The 13955-nt window shown below is 45.4% G+C and overlaps 1 protein-coding gene across 1 annotated transcript in view; it reads left to right on the top strand.

The window, feature by feature from the left end:
• Positions 1–13955, top strand: part of grin2ca (glutamate receptor, ionotropic, N-methyl D-aspartate 2Ca) — a gene marked incomplete at both ends in the record, with an annotated part of 61810 nt that overhangs the window by 32800 nt on the left and 15055 nt on the right. The window contains 1 exon segment of the mRNA XM_083896229.1: positions 3915–4126. Coding sequence (XP_083752355.1) covers positions 3915–4126 — 212 coding nt within the window.

Raw genomic sequence — 13955 nt, 5'->3', positions numbered from 1 at the left:
TTAATCAATCCCACGTCATGGGTTTGACACTAATCTGTATCTATAAAAACTCACGTGTGACCGTTACCACTAACTCTGTGACTGGCGAGTGCGGTCGGCACCACCAAACTGAGCGGGCCCTTGGGTTACGAGGGTTTGGAACCAGGTTTCCAAATGCGGATCTTGACTGTAAGTAAGGGCCAATTCCAATTCCGTATCTTAACACTTAATCTTAACTGTCCCTCAAAACCAAGTGTTGAGGGTTATTTTGTCACTTAGAAATGGGACACCCCTTAAATGCAGATACGTCTTCAGACTGTAGGGGGCAGAATAACGCGAAAAGCTGCGTCCAGTCAGTCAACTCCAAAAAAGAAGAAGAAGAAGAAGAACACATTTACGTCAGGATTATTTATTCTGATCCGTTTGTCAGTCAAGTTATTAGGTTGTCAGTTAGTTATAAGATGATACTCATACAAATATTCAGCTGACAGTTACCACACACCACGACTTATTGAAAAGTAAACCACACCGGACGACTATTGACAAAAGATCGTAAAACAAAAATAAATGACGTCAGTAATCCATAATATGGGCCTAAACTAAGATAATACAATGGTTTTCATCATTTTTATATCTCTATTAACAAAGAAAATACTTCATTTGTATCGCACTCGCTTCGCTGCTTTCGACGCCATCTTTCTTATGTGAAAACACGCAATGCATTCTGGGTAGCCCTTGCTCCCAAGGGTGGTCTTGGAACATCTCAATATTGAGGGCGATACAGCCCTTAAACTTGACCCTCAACTCAATTTTTCTGAGAATCGGGACAGAACTTGCACTAGAGGGAGAGCATTTTTGAGATTGAGGGATAAGATTTAGGGTTAAGCAAGGAATTGGAATTCACCCCAAGTCTTCCAGCAGCTCGCTACAGGCACCCTGTAAAAAAGAAAAAGTTGAGAAAAGTCAAAATTTACTTACTGTAATCAATCTTTGAGTTCACAGCCCAACAAAAGATCTTGAGCTTTTAAAAAGTTCCATCAACCTGTATTATTTTGTTAAGTTACAGTTGTGCCAACTCAAAATTCAAAATTAACTGTTGACTGTTTGAAAACAGAATTTTAGTTGATGGACCTTTTTCAAAAACTCCAGATCTTTTGTTGGGCTGTGAACTCAAAAATTGATTGAACAGTAAGTTGCCTTGAAATGTTGAGTTTTCTCAACTTTTTCTTTTTACGGTGCACCCGAACCAGAACCAGTACGTCTCCATCCACGATGGTGCCGCTGAAGGCCGGTGCCCAAAGTAAACCGTGAAACCGTAAAAAAAAAAAAAAAAAACTCACGCGAAGGCTTTCCGTGCCAGAACCAACGAGCCTCAACTGAGGCCCAAAGGATCCGATATGGAACCACCGCTCCGACACGAGCGACTGCTCAGCAGTAATTCATTCCACAAATTTGGCAATCAAACACAGTCCAACTGATCAAAAGCTAATGACCGTGAGTTTTACCCAAAAACCCTCAAAACGGACATAATATCAACAGGTTCTCACTTTAAACATTTAGTAGAAAGACTTTATCTTTTTATCTTACTTTTTAGAGTTTCTAGGGTAGAACAGTTCTGCAGCTTTTTACACATTAATAATAACAGTAATGATGAGTCATTTTTTCAACCGTCACTTTGGGAATAACAACTGCTAAATGTTTCTTTTGGTGCATAACTGCACCAGTAACGTCATTTCAGGACTTATTAGTTGGCAAAGTCCTATCAAAGAATAAAGTCCGTGTAATAAAGTGATCATCATCACACTAATCACAGCCCGTGAGAAGCCTTTTGCTAATAAAGAACATTTTGTCTAATCAGCGAACGCACAACCACACAAATGTAGTCACAGATGAGAAGTCACGACAAGGTCAAACAGATCTGATTACGCTGCGCTGACATAAAGAGGATCAACGCGCGAAATCTGCATGAAATTCATTTGCTGAATTACGGCTGCATTTAATGACACTGATTCAGCACTTTGTGAACAATCAGTGGAATGTGTCACTGCTTTGTTTTAATTGGCCCGATCGGTCCTCGCTGACCTGTCCTCGCCGATCTGTCCTCGCTTTGCTGACCTGTCCTCGCTGACCTGTCCTCGCTGACCTGTCCTCGCCGACCTGTCCTCGCCGACCTGTCCTCGCTGATCGGTCCTCGCTGATCTGTGACCTGTCCTCGCTGATCTGTCCTCGCTGATCTGTCCTCGCTTTGCTGACCTGTCCTCGCTGACCTGTCCTCGCTGACCTGTCCTCGCTGACCTGTGACCTGTCCTCGCATACCTGTCCTCGCTTCGCTGACCTGTCCTCGCTTCGCTGACCTGTCCTCGCTGACCTGTGACCTGTCCTCGCTGACCTGTCCTCGCTGACCTGTCCTCGCTGACCTGTCCTCGCTAACCTGTCCTCGCCGACCTGTCCTCGCCGACCTGTCCTCGCTGATCGGTCCTCGCTGATCTGTGACCTGTCCTCGCTAACCTGTCCTCGCTGATCTGTCCTCGCTGACCTGTGACCTGTCCCCGCCGACCTGTCCTCGCTGACCTGTGACCTGTCCTCGCTTCGCTGACCTGTCCTCGCTTCGCTGACCTGTCCTCGCTGACCTGTGACCTGTCCTCGCTAACCTGTCCTCGCCGACCTGTCCTCGCCGACCTGTCCTCGCTGATCGGTCCTCGCTGATCTGTGACCTGTCCTCGCTAACCTGTCCTCGCTGACCTGTCCTCGCTGACCTGTGACCTGTCCTCGCTAACCTGTCCTCGCCGACCTGTCCTCGCCGACCTGTCCTCGCTGATCGGTCCTCGCTGATCTGTGACCTGTCCTCGCTAACCTGTCCTCGCTGATCTGTCCTCGCTGACCTGTGACCTGTCCTCGCATACCTGTCCTCGCTTCGCTGACCTGTCCTCGCTTCGCTGACCTGTCCTCGCTGACCTGTGACCTGTCCTCGCTGACCTGTCCTCACTGACCTGTCCTCGCTGACCTGTCCTCGCTAACCTGTCCTCGCCGACCTGTCCTCGCCGACCTGTCCTCGCTGATCGGTCCTCGCTGATCTGTGACCTGTCCTCGCTAACCTGTCCTCGCTGATCTGTCCTCGCTGACCTGTGACCTGTCCCCGCCGACCTGTCCTCGCTGACCTGTGACCTGTCCTCGCTTCGCTGACCTGTCCTCGCTTCGCTGACCTGTCCTCGCTGACCTGTGACCTGTCCTCGCTAACCTGTCCTCGCCGACCTGTCCTCGCCGACCTGTCCTCGCTGATCGGTCCTCGCTGACCTGTGACCTGTCGTCGCTGACCTGTCCTCGCCGACCTGTCCTCGCTCCCACGTTTCACAGCTCACGTTTGGGGGAAAAAAGGGTCATTTTTGGGGGAACGTGCTGCTAAACAGGTCGTGGCGTCTTCAGATAAGTGAGCTTGAAACGTTTCATTCCAGATCTTGATTATTCATCATGCTTGAATGCTCATTTTCCCCCCGACAACATCCAATTAAAGTCAGTGATATCGCAGAGGGTGGAATTGCTTTCGTTGCATTAGATGTATAATTGCACTCTCTACCTCCCCGGTGACCAAAAAATCAATTTCCCTAAAACGGTCTCCAAACTATAACGCGGCGCGTTCAGACGCACAAATCACACAAGTGTGACACAAACAGAGAAGTGTGGTTATAAAAGATATGGCTCTGCCTTTGTTTCCTTAGTGAAATAAGAGAAAATTGCTTTTTTTTTCCTGTTTTTTCCAGGATCTACGTCTGTATCTGTTGAGAAGGTTTTCATGTATCCAGGGTTGTAAATCTATGTAACCCCGACAAAATAATCTTGTCTTTTTTAACATCACAAACACCATCTGGAGCCTGTTGCAGAGATTTTACCCCTATGGCTCACGTAGATTCACTCCCTCCTCCCCCGGACTCTTTCAGGTGGGCACCTACGAGATGGGCATCCTGCAGATGAGGTACCCCGTGTGGCCGCGATTCGGCTCGTACCTGGAGCCGGTGTCGGATTACAGGCACCTGACCGTGGCCACGCTGGAGGAGCGGCCCTTTGTCATCGTGGAGTCGGTGGATCCTTCCACCGGCACATGTGTCAGCAACACCGTACCCTGCCGGCGACAGTCCAACAAAACAGAGGCGTGAGTAAAGCTGCCGCTCAAAAAAACACGTTGGCTCATGGGATTCTAGCTGAAATGAATCATCCATACATACATACATACATCCATCTTCTACCACTGATCCAGGTTGGGCAGCTTGAGAAGAGAAGGTCTCTGTTTACAAGTATAACACCGATTTTTGAAGCCATTGCAATTAGATCAGTGCCATGATCGTCGTTGTTACTGGTTTTCCACAGACCTCGCCTGCTCTAAATAGGAACACAATTTATAAAATCAACATCATGCTCTATTTATGAAGACCTGAAACTAAGTGTTAAGACCATTAAAATTGGAACAAGTGGTGTAGTGGCCAAAGTACACTTAATTCCAAAGCCAGAAGGTAATGTTCTAATGGGCTCGACTCGTAAGCACTGTTTTAATTCATCAATCACGAAGGCAAGAGAAAGTCATATGAAGGGTTTGCACATTTATTTTCCACTTGCCGCACATCCAAGTTATATTCCTGTTCACATGCATCCAAGCCTGTCGAGGATCACTGATGCATAGAAATATTCCTTTGAAGTTCCGGGTTGTGAATGACGACCGATAGGTTCAAACAGTAAGACGACGTAATCCAATATCACGTAGTGACCTGACGGTCAAAAAACCTTATTACACCTAACTTAGTACAGCTAAAACGTACACATGAAGCCCTGACCTACCAGATATTCTCAGTACATATATCTCAATGCCTCTTTATATCACAGCCAGCAAATACATCACAGTGCCCATGGTGCCATTTAGCCAAAGGACAAGAGTAGCAACAAAGGGCTACAAAGCTACACATATTCAACAAAAGGCTTAAGGCCAACAGTTGACGTTAACTATTTACAAATCACAATGTAACAAGTAACCCTGTACCAACCACCCAAACCAACCCCAAACTAAAGCCCACATTGGCTCCTACATTGGGAGGCAGCGAGGCTACCAATTACTCAAAAGATAGCAACATACGCTTCAGTCTTGTGAGTCCATTTCACAGACGAGGCAGAGCAAGGAAAAGGCTCATTTTTCCATTGACTTCCACTCAAAGGTAGCCGAGCTGCCCCCTGTTGGTTAACCGTGGCTTCCATCTGACTTCTCTTTTCAAAGCAGAAGACTGTGTTTATTCCACTACCTCGTATCTCCCACCTGACTGTAGCTTTGATATCTAGCAAAGAAGGCAAAGTAATCAATCGTTTGCTTACGGTTAGCTTACATTAGCCGCGAGGGGTAATTTGGCATTACGTTACGTAATGCAACCCCTGACTCAAAACACTGTGACAAAGACCTCATCACCATGGATCAGCAATCTTAACTTAACTGTTAAACAAACAAGCATTTTTTTAATGCGGTTATTGGACGATCAAACCTGATTCTACTGACACAAATCTAAAGAACGTGCGTCATCTGCAAATGTGGAACAATGTAGAACAGAAACCCCATCATCAACCCAACGTCATACTCTCAGTGTGATTTTTCTTTGAAAGGCAAACGTTTAAGATCTTTCAAACTTCTGCATCACTTCACGCTGAGCGGTTTGTATTCATGCTTGTGTCTTGTTCCAGTTCTTCTATGATCATCACCTGTGTGGTGTTAGTTAGTTACACCGGGATTATCATTTAATCTCAGAATATATTCTCCTCTCTGGCCAGACTGTCTTGTTGTTGTTTGTCTGTTTGCGGCCATGTTCCCTTGTGTTTGACAGTGTGTTTCATGCGATGTTAAATTCAGATACAGCACAGATCTGTGTCTGTCTCAAAGTCAGGATTTTCAGCGTTGACTCAGTCGAGTCATTTATTTTGATTGGTCAGTGGTTCTTGTGGTTTCTTGGTTGACGCCTTTTCCCTTGTCTTAATTTTATGATGGTACTTTAATGAACACTTGAGTGAGGGTGAAATGCAGTGACTGGTGCAGCATCAGTGATAATGCCATGTCATCGTAGCAGACGGAGCTGAGCCTCAAGCCAAAGCTGTCTATTTAACGGCTGACCTGCTTTCTACCTTTCGCGGCAGAGCAGTAGCCTCGGGTCACGCTCTTTTAATGACGCGTGTTTTACCCAAAAAAACGCCTCAGTTCTTCACCCGTAATGTTTTCAGCAGCAGACATGAGCAGACAGTAGAAAGTTTGCCTCTCGGTCATAGCTCCGTCTCTGGAGTGATGTCGTGACAGCGGTGCCAGATGGACACGGAGCGTCTGAGTCACGCCGTCCTGCCTGATGCTGCTCAACGCTGCGTCGGCCTCTGTTTCCATCAACTGTCTCAGGTTCCATTACAGTTAAGTTGTGCTGACGCCGAAAGCAAACGTGAATCTTTCATGCGATGAGAACGATACAAGACTCCGTGAGCAGCAGAGTCCACTGCTGAAACTTTCTCTGAATGCTTTTTTCCATCATTTTCAGCCAAACACAACTGTCGCTATCGTGTTTTCTCTTAAAGCAGACCTAGAACGGAAGTTCCACTTAGCGCTGTTTTTTAGTGTGTATCTGCGTCATTACCTTGATTACGAAGCCCTGAAGGTTCTAAACAAACAGTTCAGCCACTGCTGAGAACGCTGTGTTTTATTGTAATCTCGGGCTCAGCGAGATCTCTGAAAAAACCCGGTCCGGTTACGTAAACAGCGGTGAAATACGCTTCCTGAAGTAGAACACGGACAGAGTGTTTAGGAAAACATCAACGCGACACCAGCAAACTGAAGCATCAGCACTGATTCATCTCCATTTTTAGCTCTTAGACTTTTTCTTAGACCTTTTTCTTCTATTTTATTTATATAAAAATATTTATATTTTCCAAGAACATATTTGGAAAAAAACAAAAACGCTGCTGATTCTTATATAATCTGTTAGTCTGGAGAGATTCAGACGTGTTGATGCTGTTACTCTCTGTCAGCTTTAGCTCATTTTCTGGGCACGTTTTCAAAAAACACAACTCATTGCTAACGTTTGCTAATTCCACTTTGAAAGTCACCTGATTTTAAACCCTAAATATCCAACATGTGTGCTAATTATGAGGGAGGCCAGTTCAGGGCTTTAAGAGTTCATATCTACCGACTTATGCAAGATCAGGTTTAAAATGGGCTTTGAGATGTTGCTTTAGATACAGTAGATCAGTGGTGAATGTGAGGAGTTTTTTAGACTGATCTCAGACCTGATTATACCAGGTCTGAACGTGACACAGAAGTTTTTAAAGCGGACCTAGACCGGAAGTTCAGATTGAGGCTGTTTTTTAGTGTATCAGCGTCATTACCTTGTTTATGAAGCCCTGAAGGTTCTAAACAAACAGTTCAGCCACTGTTGAGAACACTGTGTTTTATTGTAATCTCGGGCTCAGCGAGATCTCTGAAAAAACCCAGTCCGGTTACGTAAACAGTGGTTCTCCTGAACAGCAGATCCTCCTGCTCCGGGCACTAGTCCGGGCACATCCGGTTTGCGTGCATTGAACCGCAGAAGAAGAATAACGTCCGTTGTGGAGGTGTTTCACGAGCGACTTCTGACTCTGGGTCTGACTCCGGGTCAAAGGTCGTCAAAGGGACTGCGGCGGGGAGTCGTGAAGAAGCTATTTTTAAACACGGTTAAAACAATGTTTTGATAATGAGGAGCAGTGCATCCACCGTTCCAGAGGGGGGCGCTGCGCTTCTGAGAGCGGGTGTCACTTCCGGGTTGAGAGACTTGAGTCTCAAATCTCGCGGCTGGGAAACAGCGTCAGAAAAGAGAGATTTCTATCGGCTCGTTTACAGCAACTAGGAGGTTTTTGAGCATAAAAACAAGTTAATGTATGTAAGTAGACCTCCATAACTAACATATATGTGCAACAGGACCACTCTATGTGAGCTTTAAGACACGACTAAACTGAGGAACAAATCTTGTGTTTCAGCCAAGAAGAATGGTTCAGTTTGGTCCAGTATGGTGCAGGTTTTTTTGCGTTTCCATTAGGAATAGAACCAAAATAACCAGCCCCACTCTTCCCTCGGAGTGAAATGGTACGGTACAGTCAGGGTTGAGCAAGACCGGCAATCGCTTGCAATAAGTGCAAATATTCCATAGAAGTAAGGGCAACCGGGCAGATAGAAGAAGAGCTGCTGGACGTCCTCCTTTGTTGTCCACTGGGCACAGACCACAACTAAAGGCACTGTTCTCAGTGGAAATACAAGCCTGAACCAGTGCTTTAGCATTCCAAACCGAAACCGAACCGTACCATGATGGAAACACAGCAGTAGAGATGTTTTCAGTTCGTCTTGCTCTCAGCCGTAATCAGTATTCTGGAATCATCTCACGCTAAGTGTGTGCGGATCATCACGTCAAGGAAAACTGTCTTAATATCACTTCACAGTCCCACATGCACTCTCACATGTTAACACGCTCGGCCTAATTGATTTTCTATCCAACTTGAGGGTGTCATTAGGTGGGAGATTAAGAGGCTCTCGCCGTGCCATTAGCTCAGCCACGGCTTCTTATCACTCAGTGAGGTGAGATAGTCGTTAGGCCGCTTGGCCAGAGGAGCAATATCCCCAGGATCAACCTGTGACCCGATCAGGAAAATAAATGTGCTGCATGGAAGGGCATCAATTAGATGGGGTGATTAGGCCGTGTCATCAATCCTCCACACCTGCATACTGATATTGGTGTCCATTAGTGGGGGAGAGCGGCGCGGGCCGTTATCCATTACTGACAATGGTGTTAACGAGATGAAGGGGACAGAAGATGACAATCGCCTCCCTCCAGCTTCAGCGTTATGGAGAGCTGCAGCGATTTAACGCTCACGCCGACCAAATCATCCTGCCACGATTAGAAGTGCGTGGATGGAACACTGACCGTGGTTGAAACTACGGTCAGGAGAAGGAGAAACTGTAGATCAGACGTGGATCGGTCAAAAATGAACGTAGTTTTCATGGCACTGACGGAATGTGCAATTCCAGCAATTGAATAAGACCATTTCATATTATTACTGTGCGACATTGATCTAATAAACCTGGGTATTACGTCATGTATGGATGGATACACACTGTATACTGAACTGAAGGCAGCAGACACAGTTAAAGGTAGTAGCAGATGGTGGCAAAATCGAGGGAATATTTAAAAGTAATACACAAATACACTGGCAAATATACGTATAATAAACTCAGTTTACAGTTTGTGTTGTTGGCTGAATAAGATGCCAAATCTGTCACCATCCTTATCCAAATCTCATCCACCATGACTTTTCACAGCAGCCCTCACCATGACTCCATCTCAGACCCACATCAGTGCTTCCTTAATGAGAAATCATCGGTCGTGCAGGTTTGTTTTCCCCCTCATTTCCATCCCTCAGAGCATCGGCCATAAGTTGAGTTTGCCCAGCACACCATCTGTGCCAGTCGCTCATTTGTCCTCAGAGAGATCTGACAAACAGCTAACAGCTAACAGCTAACAGCTACCTGGCTCACACTCGACTTAAGAAGCACCTGAAGCCGTTCAGTTTTTCACCTCGGTGACATTTTCCCCAGCGAGATCAGACAAATCTGAAGCTCACAGACGCTGTTGAACTGCAGCTCGCTGAGCCGAAGAGCTCAGATGGTGAAGTTTAGTCCTGGTCTGAGTGAACGATATCACCGTATATTGTCCACATATCCTGGAGGTCTGATTCACCAGGAGGCTCCGGGCATCGGCATGGAGACGTTCCAAAGTCATTTTATTCATCAGTGGAGTCACACACTACAAAAGTATGTGAAGTCTAAAGCTGCACTAGGCGGGAACACGATAAAAGTGGTTGACTGTAAAATACTAACATTGTCTGTCCTGAGACGAGCATGAACAGATGCACTCATGTCATACGTGTTTTACGGTGTTTCTCTGAAGATAACTCACTTACGTAGGCTACAAATCAAAAAAATGGACGCAAAAATTCAAAAAGGCCGGCTTCCTGTTGAGGTGAGGCCATGGTTACGGTCGACTTTTTTGTTCGTCTTAGACGATAACATCTTACCACCAAGTTTCGTGAAATTCGGTGAAACCAATTTTTCCTATGTTTTCACCTTAGGGGGCACTATAGAGCCCTCGAGCAACGCACGGGTCCAGGACCTATGCCAATATCGCATTTTCACCTGACCTGACCTCCATGCCGAGTTTCAGGAGCTTTTATGCACATTGACGCCCTCAAAAATGGCCGCAAAGCCACGGATATAATAATAATCTGAAGGATTGACAATGGGTTCCGTTCTGGCCCCTGACATTCGTGGCTCGGACCCTAATTATTCCAGCTGACATAGGGTGGAAGGCGGGGTCACACCCTGGACAGGTGTCCATCACAGGGCCACACAGAGACAAAAAAAAAAAACAACCGTCCAATCTCTGTGGTCACTTTAGAGTGTCCAGTTTGCCTAATTCCCAAATCTGCATGTTGTTGGAGACCTGGAGAAACCTGGAGAAAACCCATGCAGAGATGACCTTGTTTCCGACCAGGTCTCCAGCACCAGCAGTGCCAACATTTTAAGATTCAGTTAAATGCACAGATGAGTTCACTGGTCAGTGCAGAATGATTAACTCTATGATTTAACAGATTGATCTTCACACTCTGTTCTTCTCTCTCTTCTGCTCGGTCCAGTCACAGAAGCAAGGCCTTTTTTTAAATGTGGGCCAAGCAACATGAGATTGATTGGATTGTTTTTGGGCTATTGTCTTGAATCTGAGGCTTGGCCTAGTTTCATATACAGGGCTCTTTGAGCCTGAGGGGCTGCCAAACTCCCCGGAAACATGTCTGCACAGACAGCCATTCACGGTGGTGTGAACACACTCTGAAATAACTGTCTGCCACCATCCACAGACATGTTTTCTAGAACAATGTCCACAATTTGAATATACAGAGCTGTCTAACACACACACACACACACACACACACACACAGTCCTTTTGATTGAGTTTAATGCCATTTCAGGGCTGAGTCTTGAGCGCTGGCAGCTGGTTGTGACTGGGGATGTTGGGAGCGCTGTGTTTACCCACAGTTTGCTGCAGCCGCCTCGTTTTCATTGGTTTCTGTTGACTGTGGCTCGAGTTCTCCTGCTCGACTCATTGCCTACCGGTTCTGATGTTTGGGTGCAGAACTCATTAGGCTGAAGGCCTGTGGGGGGTCGAGGGCTGACACGTCATTAGCGCTCGTCGCGTCACGCAGTGCTTTACTGAGGTTTGATTTTTGGTTTAAAGCTCACATAGAGTGGTCCTGTTGCACATATATGTTAGTTATGGAGGTCTACTTACATACATTAACTTGTTTTTATGCTCAAAAACCTCCTAGTTGCTGTAAACGAGCCGATTGAAATCCTCTTTTCTGACGCTGTTCGCCAGCCGCGAGATTTCAGACTCGACTCTCTCACCCAGAAGACAGAGTCTTGTGATTGGTCAGTATGTTCAGCACACCAGCTCTCAGAAGCACAGCTCCCCCCTCTGGAACGGGGGATGCACTGCTCCTCATTATCAAAACATTGTTTTAACAGTGTTTAAAAATAGCTTCTTCACGACTCCCCGCCACAGTCCCTTTGACGACCTTTGACCCGGAGTCAGACCCAGAGTCAGAAGACACTGTCGCTCGTGAAACACCTCCACAACGGACGTTATTCTTCTTCTGAGGTTCAATGTACGCAACCGGATGTGCCCGGACTAGTGCCCGGAGCAGGAGGATCTGCTGTTCAGGAGAACCGATGTTTACGTAACTGGACCGGGTTTTTTCAGAGATCTCGCTGAGCTCGAGATTACAATAAAACACAGCGTTCTCAGCAGTGGCTGAACTGTTTGTTTGGAACCTTCAGGGCTTCATAAACAAGGTAATGACGCTGATACACTAAAAAACAGCCTCAATCTGAACTTCCGGTCTAGGTCCGCTTTAAAAACTTCTGTGTCACGTTCAGACCTGGTATAATCAGGTCTGAGATCAGTCTAAAAAACTCCTCACATTCACCACTGATCTACTGTATCTAAAGCAACATCTCAAAGCCCATTTTAAACCTGATCTTGCATAAGTCGGTAGATATGAACTCTTAAAGCCCTGAACTGGCCTCCCTCATAATTAGCACACATGTTGGATATTTAGGGTTTAAAATCAGGTGACTTTCAAAGTGGAATTAGCAAACGTTAGCAATGAGTTGTGTTTTTTGAAAACGTGCCCAGAAAATGAGCTAAAGCTGACAGAGAGTAACAGCATCAACACGTCTGAATCTCTCCAGACTAACAGATTATATAAGAATCAGCAGCGTTTTTGTTTTTTTCCAAATATGTTCTTGGAAAATATAAATATTTTTATATAAATAAATAGAAAAAAAAAGGTCTAAGAAAAAGTCTAAGAGCTAAAAATGGAGATGAATCAGTGCTTCAGTTTGCCGGTGTCGCGTTGATGTTTTCCTAAACACTCTGTCCGTGTTCTACTTCAGGAAGCGTATTTCACCACCAGTGTTGTCCCAAACACTTTCATTCCTGTCTGCCACTGTTTGTTTGTTCATTTATGTCAGATTTGTTTGCTGACACACAGCCGTCCGTCCATCTGTCGAGGCTGTGACACAGTGGAGAAGCTCCAGCTCTGCGTGTGTGTGTGTGTGTGTGTGTGTGTGGTTTATGAGGCACTGACACCTGAGATCACGTCGACCTTCTGAAGTCTGTGATCCACTAGATCTTCTCCATCTCACCATAAGACAGCTTTACGTTTGACTGGAAACTCACGTTTGAGAATCCTGCACCAAAGTCCATAGAGAAAACGGTGATTTTAAAGGTGCATTATGTAATAAATGATAAAATCCTCCTAATATGTCACAGAGACTCAGGAATAATGTTCATATAACAAACTGAACTCACCAACAACAACAGTACAGACAAAATATTTGCATTAAAACAAATATTTTGCAGACTGCAAATCATGTTTATGTTTTGAAATCATGTTTTGGCTTCATGTGGCGCCACCTGCCGCCATCTACCAATCATTGCAGTCAGTAGAGTCTCAACCGCCAAGCACGACCACGGGTTGCGAGTTAGGTCAGAACACGAACCCTAAAAGACCTCTGTATTTTGACTTTGAATGTAGCAACTGTTTTTGGCCACATTCTTACATATGGTGCCTTTAATCTTTAAACAGAGGAGCTGCTGGTCCACTGCTGCCTCTGGTGGTTAGTTTGTGTCACTGAGATGAATCTGAATGAAGGCGTTCAAACACAGAAACCACAAAATAACACATTTAAAGGCGCCATATGTAAGAATGTGGCCAAAAACGTTTTCTGACGTAACTGGCAACCCATGGTTGCTCGGCGGCTGAGACTCTACTGACTGCAATGATTGGTAGACGGCAGTAGGTGGCGCCACATGACGCCAAAACATGATTTCAAAACATAAACATGATTTGCAGTCTGCAAAATATTTTTTTAATGCAAATATTTTGTCTGTACTGTTGTTGTTGGTGAGTTGAGTTTGTTATATGAACATTATTCCTGAGTCTCTGTGACACATTAGGAGGATTTTATCATTTATTACATAATGCACCTTTAATCTTAATTTATGGAGGGAGCAGTGGTAGCATCTCCTGTGTGCTGTGTTGTAAAGTCGTCCATTTTCTCTATGGACTTTGGTGTGGGAGAGTGAGTGCTTTACAAAGCCGATCGAACCAAGCCTCTACACAACCTTGAGATTATCTCAGACTGTTAGTGGTCTCGTCAAGGTTATCCTGTCTGCAGATTTTCAACCTAACAAATGTGAATATGGTTCAGTGTTTCACATCACGTCGTTTCTGCACATCTGTGTCGTCTCTGGACATTCAAAGATTTTCCCTTCGATTGATATAATAATGAGGCTTTAATAGCGTCATCTATAACAGTGTCAGTCCAA

Source organism: Microchirus variegatus (assembly GCF_963457635.1).
Source record: "Microchirus variegatus genome assembly, chromosome: 10".
Classification (NCBI taxonomy): domain Eukaryota; kingdom Metazoa; phylum Chordata; class Actinopteri; order Pleuronectiformes; family Soleidae; genus Microchirus; species Microchirus variegatus.
Note: the sequence above shows the minus strand (reverse complement) of the source record. Positions and strands in the feature narration are given on the sequence as shown.